General features: G+C 54.1%; 1 protein-coding gene across 2 annotated transcripts; it reads left to right on the top strand.

The window, feature by feature from the left end:
- The first annotated feature begins 2210 nt into the window (after nt 1-2210).
- Nucleotides 2211-11106, top strand: LOC147096870 (uncharacterized). Of its 2 annotated transcripts, none has more exons than XM_085973572.1 (3): nt 2211-2382; nt 4250-7111; nt 10944-11106. In XM_085973572.1, exons 2-3 carry the CDS (start codon nt 4269-4271, stop codon nt 11038-11040), a joined length of 2940 nt encoding a protein of 979 aa, XP_085829698.1. In that variant the 5' UTR covers nt 2211-2382; nt 4250-4268; the 3' UTR covers nt 11041-11106. The 2 variants fall into 2 exon arrangements, with proteins under 2 accessions (XP_085829698.1, XP_085829697.1); XM_085973571.1 differs by having other exon boundaries at nt 10468-11035.
- The last annotated feature ends 329 nt before the right edge of the window (nt 11107-11435 follow it).

Genomic DNA, 11435 nt, shown 5'->3' with positions numbered 1-11435 from the left:
TTACGACAGTGACTCCACTTCAAAAAGTACTTCATTGACTGTAAAGCTTTGGGACATCCTGAGGTCGTGAAAGGCGCTATAGAAATGCAAGTCTTTCTTTTACAAATTAATCTAATTGAAAGGTTTGGTTGTTTACCACATAAATGATGGAAGTGATGACAAGTCATGCTATGGGGAGGGAACGACCGTCAGATTTTATAAAAGTTCTGGAGGGGGCCCGAAGGCACTTTAAGGCCTGAACCCACAATAGCTTTGAAATCACATCCAGCTAATTAGTAAAATATACAGTACTGTGTATTTTGTTCAGTTCATTTCACTTTGTTTTGCTGATAACATCGTTTCCAGTTAGTTAACCCAATAAAACTGCCGTAAAATCGGGAGTAACCAATCAGACGAAGGGGCAGAGGTCCCTCCGGCCTGAGCTCAAGTTACAGTCGGGTCTCAATTATGTCATCGGGCCGCAGCACGCATTTGTAAAGGAGGACCCCGTTGGCTCCGGGTGGGCGTCCTTGCCGCCTGCTCAGGTGAGCAGGTTAAAATTGCAGATGTTACGACCGTGGCGGATTTCGGTCCGGTAAGAGCCCGGGGCGATTTTAACCGCCCGCCTGCCAGGTTTCTGCTGAGCAAGTAGGGTTAAAATCGTGCCCCCCCCCCAACCCCACCATGCTGTCAAATCTCTGCCCATTTTGCATGGCGTCCAGGTTCCCTGGGAGCAATTTTAAAGAGCGTTCAAACAACCCACCAGCGCACTGTTGGATTCATTCAAGTGAGAAATACATGAGGCCTGACGTAAAAAAACTACTAGGCACTTGGTCAGAGTATTAAACAAGGCTTTAATCGACTGTTTCACAACATGGAGGTCTAGTTATCCTTCACTAGTTCCTGTTTACAAAATATCCCTGAGCAAGCTGGGCCCGTGCCCGAGTATTTATACTCTCCCTGGACAGCGCCACCAGCAGGCCACCCAGTATATTTCACAAGTCCTTTCTACATAAATGGCACGATTTATGTCAAGGCCATTGCGTCATTGACGCAGTTTCCTGGTGTTCAAAGTGGCCCAGTGCTGCTTCATGAACTAGTCCACTTAAAATGGGTGCCCAGGATGGTCTATGCTGTTTTCTGAAGTAGGTTTAACCAGTCCAGTAAGAACGTTGGTGGGAGCATTTGGAGATTCTTTCTATGCTTTTTTTGCTTGTTTTCCAGGTACTTGGATAGCCGGTAGTCATTGGGGTAATTGTTTAGGCACTGCCACTTTTCACCTAAGATCACAACATGGGTTTCCCCAATGAGAATCCCCTGCTTTTTGGAGGACGAAGAGGGAACACCAGGCACATAAGGCTGCGTCCCGCCAACACGCTCACATCTGTATTTATAGGCAGAGGTGCACCTACCTCAGACTAGTGAGCCAGAGCAGCACCCACGAAAGCTGCAATTCAGGGAGTTGTGCCGCACGCTCCAAGGTAACTGGAGCCAAACCCCTCCACACCCACGGCACTGCCAATGGCCGTCAAGGTCTATGTGGCCCTACTGAACTGTGGGTTCAAGTCCCACTCCAAAGACTTGAGCACATAATCTCGGCTGACACTCCCAGTCCAGTACTGAGGGAGCCCTGCACTGTCGGAGGTGCCGTCTTTCAGATGAGAGGTCAAACCAAGGCCTCCATCTGCCCTCTCAGGTGGATGTAAAAGATCCCATGGCCACTATTTCGAAGAAGAGCAGGGGGAGTTCTCCCCGGTGTCCTGGCCAATATTTATCCCTCAACCAACATCACTGAAACAGATTAACGGGACATTATCACATTGCTGTTTGTGGGAGCTTGCTGTGCGCGAATTGGCTACCGCGTTTCCCACATTACAACAGTGACTACACTTCAAAGGTTCTACAGCAGCTGTAAAGCTTTGAGACGTCCTGAGGTCGTGAAAGGCGCTATATAAATACAAGTCTTTCCTTCTTTTTCTTTTACTGAATGGTCACCTAATTCTAAATCTTGCAAAAGGGCTCCGCCGACGTTCCGAATGGTGTCCCCCCCACCACCCCCCCCGGTTGCCGTTAGTTACCGTGCTTTAAACGTAATTAAAGTTAGTCCGAGGGCAGGAGATTCATGATGCAGTGCCCCACTGTGACATCACTGAGCTCCACCCAAGTGGCATCATGAATGGGAACAAAGGGGCAGCGGGCAGTTTGAAAAATAGTTTGCGTTTATAACAGCACCTCCTGCACCCTAAGGCACTTTCACAGTGGAGAGACAGACAACAACAACTTGCATTTATATAGTGCCTTTAACGACCCAGGGTGCTTCACAGCAGCGATCATCAAACAAAATTTGACACCGAGCCACATAAGGAGATATCAGGGCAGGCGACCAAAAGCTTGGTCAAAGAGGTAGGTTTGAAGGAGCGTCTTAAAGGAGGAGAGAGAGAGAGGTAGAGAGGCGGAGAGGTTTAGGGAGGGAATTCCAGAGCTTAGGCAGCTGAAGGCACGGCCGCCTGTGGTGGAGCGATTAAAATTGGGATGCACAAGAGCCCAGAATTGGAGGAGCGCAGAGATTTTGGAGAGTTGTAGGGCTGGAAGAGGTTACAGAGATCGGGAGGGCCGAGAGCCATGGAAGGATTTGAAAACGATGATGAGAATTTTAAAACGGAGGCATTGCCGGACCGGGAGCCAATATAGGTCAGCGAGCACCGGGGTGATGGGTGAACGGGACTTGGTGCGAGTTAGGACATTGACAGCAGAGTTTGGATGAGCTCAGGAGCAGTAATGGAAGAGTTGGGGAGATGATTGAAAGCATGGTCAAAGAGGTAGGGGTGAGTGAGAGGGGGCAAGAAGGATGGGTTTAAGGAGAAAGTTTTAGCGAGTAGGTCCGAGGTAGCTGAATGCTCTGCCTCCCATGGTGGAGTGGAAGTGGGGTGGGGGGGTGGTGCGTGCGGTGGTGCGGTGGGGGTTGGGGGGTGGGGGTGGGAGATTCCCAGTTGACCAGAGTCCAAATACCAGGGAGGCCGGATGTGCAGACTGGGACACGGGGCTGGAGGAGGTCGCAGAGGGCAGGTGGGACAAGGCTTTGGAGGGATTTGTAAATGAGAACGAGGATTTCGGAAACTTATGTGTTGGGGGTTCGGAAATCAGTGGAGGTTGGTGAGTTCAAGAATAATGGACAAGGAGCACTTAATACAGCATAGGATGTGGGTGGCAGAGTTTTCGGACAGGTTGGAGTTTTATATTGGGTGGATCTCAGGACATGGCAGCAACATAGGAACAAGACTAGGCCATTCAGCCCCTCAAGCCATTCAATGAGATCATGGCCGATCTGTATCTCAACTCCATTTACCCAGCTTAGTTCAATCTCCTTTAATAATAACCTTACTTGACAAAAATCTTTCAATCTCAGTTTTGACATTATCAGTTGAGCCCCAACCTCAACAGTTGTTTGGGGGAGGGGGGGGGGGGGGAGAGAGATCCAGATTTCCACTACCCTTTGTGTGAAGAAGTGCTTCCTGACATCACCCCTGAACGGCCTGGCTCTAATTTGAAGGTTATGCCCCCTTGTTCTGGACTCCCCCCCCCCCCCCACCAGGAGGGAACAAACGTGTGGATAAGAGTTTCAGGGAGCAGTGGGGTTGAGGTAAGGGATGGCGGGGAGTGACAGCAAGTGGTCTATGGGACTGATATGGGGTTTGAACCTCAGCCACAGGGACAAAGAGGACACTGAAGATGCGTATCATTGGGTTCAGCCTGTGTGAGTAGTCAGGGGAGAGGAATGGAACTGAGCCCAGGAGTATCAGAGATTACCCCACTTACACAATATTACCAGAGCTGAATTCAGGATGCCAAGTCTCTGGAGTCTCCCACTCCAAAGACTTGAGCACAAAAGCCAGGCCAACTGAGGGAGTGCTGCACTGTCAGAGGTGCCGTCTTTCGGATGAGATGTTAAACTGAGGCCCCGTCTGCCCTCTCAGGTGGATGTAAAAGATCCCACGGCACTATTTCGAAGAGCAGGGAAGTTCTCCCCGGGGTCCTGGCCAATATTTATCCCTCAATCAACATCACTAAAAAGAAAACAGGTGATATGGCCATTATCACGTTGCCGCTGAGTGCAAATTGACTGCCGCGTTTCCTACATTACAACAGTGACTATACTTCAAAAAGTACTTCATTGGCTTTTAAAGCGCTTTGGGATGCCCCGAGATCGCGAAAAGGCCGCTATATACAATGCTATATTCAGTTAAAACATCATGGACATTCCTATTTTCAGATGACCAGAGTGACCGAGAATGGGCAACACGCACTCCGAAGCTCCTATCCAGCGGGAACGCGACCTATCGCTCCAGACGGTGGAAGTGCTCAGGAAGGACCGCGAGGAGAAGCAGGCGAGCCAGAAGTCGAAACCCTCCGGGAAGGAGGAGCAGTGGAGAACGCAAGCGTCCGCGGCTGGCGCCGAGCCGCAGCAGGCCGGAGAGGCGGGTGCCAATCCCCAGCTTAGCGTCAGCGGCCATCAGACGCCGGCCAACCCGGCCATCCTGGACGTGCGGGCCAAGCCAAACCAGGGCAAGAAGAGGAAGATCGCCAAGGCGAGGAAGTGGACTTCTGGCCAAGCGGCCCCTCAGGATGCGGTGGTCGTCGTGGACAAGTTGACCGGCGAGAGGCTACACTCTGCCAGAACGGAGCAGGGCAGGTCACACTCGCCCAAAGCGAGCGAGGGACTCGCGACGGCCGTGGCAGCCCTTGGCTTCTGTCACCATGAGAAGGAAGTGGCATCGGAAAACCAAGTGCAGCCTCCGGGGCCTGTAGCAAACGCTGGGAACGAAGATGGCGCTAACCAGGACACCTCCAATGCGTACACGGACAGTATGTGCGCCGAGCAAGGCACTGTCGCTGGCACCACCTCAAAGCAGAACGGGCAGGGGGAGCCCGGCGAAGGTGCTCTCCATCCTTTCTCGCCCGCCAGTCAGACAACAGACGCAGCCAAAGCAGGCAAGAGAGCACAGCTGGCCTGCACCCTGCAGGGTCTCCGAGGCAAATCAGAACCGGCCAAGGGGCAGAACGCACAGGCCACCATCAACGGGAAGGAGTCGCCCTGCAAACTGATAAAACTGAGCATAATCCGGTCCCCTCCCGGCCCTCAGGCCGCCAGCCCAGCCGCCAGCGACAAAGGCAAGCCTCCAGCCTTCCACGGCGATGGCCAGAGAGGGCAGGGGAAAGACCAACCTCAGCCCGAGAAGCCTTCGGACGCCCCGTGGGCGAAGCAGGCCGACGCTGGCGGGAAGCCCGGCGAGCGGGCCGCGGTGGCAGGGGCGCCACCCGTGGCGCACGAGAGGGGCGAAGGCCCGAAGCCCGAAGGCCAGCTGGCGCCCGCCTGCCAGGCCGACGTGGGCAGCCCGCGGGGCGAAGCCACCCTGGCCAGCTTCAAGCGGGCGGCGCTCGGCCAAGATGTGGACCCGGCCCCTCCGGTTCCGGCCTGCCACCTGAAAGTGCACTCCTTTCTCAACAAGCGGGGCGCCCAAGCGGAGCCAGGCCCGAGCCCGGCAGACAAAACCGAGCCGCTGGTCGACCTGCCTCCGCTGCCACCCGGTGCCAAGGCAACGGGGGCGCACAGAGCCAAGCACGGTGGCCTGGCCGGTATTTCCTACGCGGAGGCACTGAATCAGGCGCCCCTGCTGAGAAGCTCCCAAGATGTCAAGTGCCCAGTGAAAGAGGCCAAGACGGAGGCCGAGGCGGCCAGCCCTGACCTGAGTGGCGCCAAGGAGCTTGGCGACGTGGCGCAGGCGCAAGATGGCACCCCTGCGGCCTTCAAAAAGAAGCTGCCCTTTTACGAGCAGCTGATAGCCAGCCTGAAAAGCCAAACCCAAAGGCAGAAGGGTGCCAAGCCACAGAGGCAGATCCTTGCCCAAGAGGAACTGTCACACCCCAAGCCAGCAAAGAGCGACTGCGCGCCTGAGGCCCCGATCCCCTTGCAGCTTCCACCCGAGCCTCTGCTCCTTCCCGGCCCCGAAGCCCAAACCGAGGTTCGGTCACCACAACCCCCCCAGTCCTCCTTCCAATTTGAGGCCCACCGTCAGCTCCCCTCGCCCGAGCAGTCAGTGAGGACAAAGGCAGATCCCAAGTTTATGCAGTGGTTCCAGTCACAGCAGTTGCAACAGCCGATCTTTCAATTCCAGAGCAAGCTCGGGCACAGGGCCAACCCGCAGGAGCAAGCTGAGGCCACCTCCAACGTGTCTTTTGGGCCCCTGTGTCAGGCCGCAATCTATCCGCAGCGCCCGGTCCCTATGAGCGGGGCAGTGCCCCAATTCAGCACCTCAGTCCAACTCCAGTCCCAGTTTTGGCTACGGCAACAACTTGAAGCCCAGTGTAGACTGCAGTTGCATCCACAAACCCACCCGTGGTCTGCGACCATGGGTTCGCCGCCGCCCTTGTACGCCCAGCCGCAACTCAACGCGCAGCCCACGCTGGGCAACCCGGCAACGGACCAGCTTCCAATCTGGCCCCTGCTCCAGAGCCAAACACAAGCACAGGCAAAGATTAGTGCGATAACCCAGCTCCAATGCCAGCAACGCCCGAAGACAGCAATCCAAACGTCACTCCATCTACAGATATCGTGCAACATTCAGCAACAGGTGGCAGCGGTGGTATCGCAGCCTCAGCCTCAGTTAGCTGCCCAGGTGAAGTCGGAATTGCCACAGCAGCAGAAACAAATTCAGGCCCAGGCCCAGGCCCAGGCCCAAGCTGCTTCGAAAGCCCAGCATCAACCCGAACCCAAAGGCAATTGCAAACTTTCAGTTCCGACTCCTGTTCAGCCCAGGACGGCGGCCAAGCCTCAAAAGCAAGAGCAGTTTCCGCCCAAAGCATCGCTCCCAACCTCGTCCAAGGCCAAGTTGCAAGCCCCAGCCAAAGGGAGGAAGGCCCAAGCCCCTTTCCTTAGCCAGCAGGCCCCTCCAAGGCAGGAGCCGGTCACGGTTCAGGCAGAAACGGAGCCAGCGGCCGAGGGGAGATCGCCGGCGAGGCGGCCGGCGGGTCGCTGGTCGGCATTTCAGATCGACAAAACCTGCACCAGGAAGTGTCACTGCCGCCACCGCGAAGACCAGGGGACGTCACATCTGCCGAGGAACATAGCCACCTGGTGAGTTCACCACAGGTACTGTCGGTTAAAGTGGAGGAGGCCGACAGGCTCCATCAGCTCCCCCTCCCATTAAAACATGAGTCAATTTTTAACTACATTTTTTTTTCTCCCCCCGAACCAACATCAAGGGTTGCCAACTCTGGTTGGACCTATTCCTAGAGGATTCATCACGCGCGCCTCCCGCCCCGCCCCCCACACTCCCGCCATTGGAGGCCTCACACATAAGAACATGAGAAGCAGGAGCAGGAGTTGGCCAATTGGCCCCTCGAGCCTGCTCCGCCAATCGGCCCCTCGAGCCTGCTCCGCCAATCGGCCCCTCGAGCCTGCTCCGCCAATCGGCCCCTCGAGCCTGCTCCGCCAATCGGCCCCTCGAGCCTGCTCCGCCAATCGGCCCCTCGAGCCTGCTCCGCCAATCGGCCCGTCGAGCCTGCTCCGCCAATCGGCCCCGCTCCTCCAATCGGCCCCTCGAGCCTGCTCCGCCAATCGGCCCCTCGAGCCTGCTCCGCCAATCGGCCCCTCGGGCCTGCTCCGCCAATCGGCCCCTCGAGCCTGCTCAGCCGATCGGCCCCTCGGGCCTGCTCCTCCGATCGGCCCCTCGGGTCTGCTCCTCCGATCGGCCCCTCGGGCCTGCTTGGCCGATCGGCCCCTCGAGCCTGCTCCTCCAATCGGCCCCTCGAGCCTGCTCCTCCAATCGGCCCCTCGAGCCTGCTCCTCCAATCGGCCCCTCGGGCCTGCTCCGCCAATCGGCCCCTCGAGCCTGCTCCGCCAATCAATAAGATCGTGGCTGATCCAATCTTGGCCTCAACATCACTTTCCCGCTCTCTCCCCATACCCCTCGACTCCCTTGTCGTTCAAATGCCTGTCAATGTCCACCTTCAATATATTCAACGACTCCGCCTCCATATCCATCCTCTCAGGGCACTGCCTTCCCATGGCCAATTGGATAGCGAACAAGATTCATGTCTCCCATTCTGCCAGCGCATTTCACACCTAATCTATAGCCGTCTTTTGTCTCCCCTAGTCCTATCACCATCTCGTCTTGTTTTGAATACCTCTTAATGTCTCTTCACTTCTCTTTTGTTCTCTCCCAGCCTGGCCTTTCAATCTGTTTCATTTCCTGAGCTTTTTCAGTCTTGACAAAGGGTTTCGACCAGAAACGTTGACTCTATTTCTCTCTCCACGGATGTTGCCTGGCCTGCTGAGTTTTTCCAGCATTTTCTGTTGTTATTTAAGATTCATTAACCGATTGGCTGATTCTTGACTGTCAGTCAAACAGCCTTTTATTTTACCCCACCCCCCTATCAGATTTCCAGCACTAATAAACAAGAAAATGAAAACCAAAACCTTTTATTTAACGCCCTCGACGATCTTTCTCCCGGGCTGTTTCTGGCCGCAGTGTCCTGGAGATTAATCTTTTAATTCCTGGCGGAGACTCCAGGGCCAATCCTGGAGGCTTGGCGACCCCAGCAACATTGGCCTGGCCGCGTTTCATTTTCCGCTGAGCTTGCTTCGCAGCCACCGGCCCGCTTGCTAACCCCACGATTCCAATTCAGTGCTGCAAACGGTAAAGAACTGGCCCACCATTTCACAGCAAGTTGAATTTTTTTTTTTTTTTTTAAAGGGGCCCAGTGGTTGCTGATCCTTCTACAGGAAACTCTTTTTTATCCGGCACCGACGGGACCGGCGTGGTGCCGGTTGATCAAAAAGTCCGGATTACAGAGAGCTATACTTACCCACGTACAAGAGCCCCGTACAAGAGCCACAAGGTGCAGGAGCCCCGGTTACACGGCCACAGATCCAGGAACCCCGGTTACACGGCCACTAATATATAGTAAAACTTACCTGAACCTACTCCTGAATTTTGCCGGTTAAGAGATTTAGGTGCCGATTAAAAGAGAGTTTCCTGTATACTGTGCAACGAGGTCATTAAAGGGGCGCTGGTTCCTGTGGGGTTTTGATAGAGTAAATTAAAGGAGAAACTGTCTCCACCGGTGGGAGGGTCGGTAACCAGAGGACGTAGGTTGAAGAAAATTGGCCAGAGGGGAGATGAGGAGAATTTTTTAGGCAGCGAGTTGTTGTGATCTGGAACGCGCTGCCTGAAAGGGCGGTGGAAGCAAATTCAATAGCAACTTTCAGAAGGGAACTGGAGAAATACTTGAAGGGGAAAAATCTGCAGGGCCGTGGGGAGCGAGCGGGGCTATTTGAACAGCTCTTTCAGGGAGCCGGCACAGGCACGCTGGGCCGAATGGCCTCCTCCTGCGCTGTGTCATTCTACGATTCTATGATTCCATGCAAAGGGGCTCGGCCATTTGTTTCTTTGAATTTGGGACAAAACGGGCTCCGTCGTTGTCACGGTGACGCGCACGGCTGACAGAATGGTGCTCTTTTTGATGCGATTCAGATCGTGGCGCCGGGAAAACCAAAAGCCGATGTCTCTTCAACCAATCAAATTTCAGAACCAGGAACCAGTCGGTCCAGTAGCAGCAAGGGGCTGAATGGCCAATAACGTAGGAACAGGAGGCGGCCATTCAGCCCCTCGAGCACTGTACCGCCATTCACTTAGATCAGGGCTGATGACCCCCCCTTACCCACCTTTGCTCCATTATGCTTGGGGGAAGCAGGTGTCGGCGACCCTGGGGCCTGCCCCGTGGTCAGATTTATGTCTGTCTGAGGCAAGGGCATACCAAGTACAACGAGAACAATGCCTCGCTTATTCTGTCATCTTCTGTAATTGCTGCCCTGATATTTTTGTTGCTGTATATTAGAGATAGATAGGACTGTTTCCCGTTGAGTTAGTTGACGTTGACTTTCAGAAGTTTTGGGTGGAGGAATAGCCCACCAAACAGAAAGGTCTGCAACCCCACCACCTGAAGGCCAATGTTGCCTGTCATTTTTTGGGGGGGGCCACACGGCCCATTCAGAACCCGTCCATGCGCGGTTTTTTTCCAATGTAAAAGCCAGCTCAGCGGGATCCCTGCGGCGCTCCGCGGCTTAAAGGGAACATTACTAAAGGCCCCACATTGCCCGCTTTAAGTCTCCAGGTGCTGGGCGACTGCAGGGGCGGTATCGGGGGGGGGGGGGGTTGAAATGCGGTGACGGAGGTTTCAAGTGCGGAGAGGTGGGAGGAGGCTCATGTGGAGTATAAACACCAGAATGGCCTGGTTCTGTGCTGTAAACTCTATGTAATGGGGTTTCAAGTGCAGGTTGCAGGTACGGTCTTTCTGACGACTCACTGAGCTGATCCCTGAAGCAGCCCTCTCTCCTTCCATTCCTGATGATGACTTTGACCACAGCCGACATCGCAAGACCACACTTGCCATTCAGCAGCCCCTCTTTTTTTGTTTCTCTTCACACAGGACCAACTCGGTGAAGGAGCCATTCTGCGACAGCCCCTGGGTGAGGACAGCGGTGCTGGCAGGGTCACTGGTCGCCGGAACCAAGTTCTGTATGGATCACTTAAAGGCAAACAATGTTCTCAGCTGAATAAGGGGAAAAACGAGGGGAGGAACCTCAAAGATGAACAGCTTGTACTTTTTAACTAGATTTCAGGGTAGTAAACATCCACCATAAAACTCTTCAATATTGCCTTCCCCATTACAAGTCAGCCTGACAGACCAACCCCCCTTCACTGTATTCAATTCCCAATCCAAGCCTAGACAGAACTTCACATCTATTATTTAATGAATCCTAAATTTTTACGGTTTAAATGCTCGTGAAATCGTTAATTTATTACCAAATTCTTCCTGCTTAGTGGAGCTGAATGATTTTTTAGAAAATACGTTTTAATCAAAGTGCGAATCAATGTCACTAATTTATAATTTCCGACTCCCAGCCCGATTTTAAGTGCAGATAGCCACCACCCACAGACAATACGCTCACAACAGCCAGCAGTACACGTCGGACGTGGATTGTACTCGCACAAGAACTAGGTGCAGCTCCGCAGGGTTTTCGTGCTGGAATATCTGAGCAGCTCGTTTCAAATAAAGTGCATTTTAAGGAAAAAAAATGTGGTGTGTGGATTTGTGAGCACATGGGGGGGGGGGCTCGGGGGGGCTTTCTCACATCTGCACCGATGAGCCTACCATCGTAGCCCATCCAGACAGGCCCGAGCGCTTTAGAACCAGTGGATTACTTTCAAAAGTGCAGTTAGGCATCGTTACATAGGTAAACGCAGCAGACAATTTTTATTTTATTTATTCCTTCATGGGATCTGGCCGTCGCTGGCAAGGCCCAGCATTTATTGCCCATCCCTAATTGCCCGAGGTGGTGGTGAGCTGCAGTCCGTGTGGTGAAGGTACTCCTACAGCGCTGTTAGGGAGTGAGT

The sequence above is a fragment of the Somniosus microcephalus genome, chromosome 34 (assembly GCF_052327205.1).
Source record: "Somniosus microcephalus isolate GS21.2 chromosome 34, FLI_Smic_1.0, whole genome shotgun sequence".
Lineage (NCBI taxonomy): Eukaryota > Metazoa > Chordata > Chondrichthyes > Squaliformes > Somniosidae > Somniosus > Somniosus microcephalus.
The sequence above is the reverse complement of the archived record's forward strand: the minus strand, read 5'-3'. Positions and strand labels throughout refer to the sequence as shown.

Coding starts and splice junctions, on each gene's coding strand:
- LOC147096870 (XM_085973571.1), top strand. CDS start 4,269: ATGGGCAACACGCACTCCGAAGCTCCTATCCAGCGGGAACGCGACCTA. Junction 7,112..10,467: donor CCGAGGAACATAGCCACCTG/GTGAGTTCACCA, acceptor CTCTTCACACAG/GACCAACTCGGTGAAGGAGC.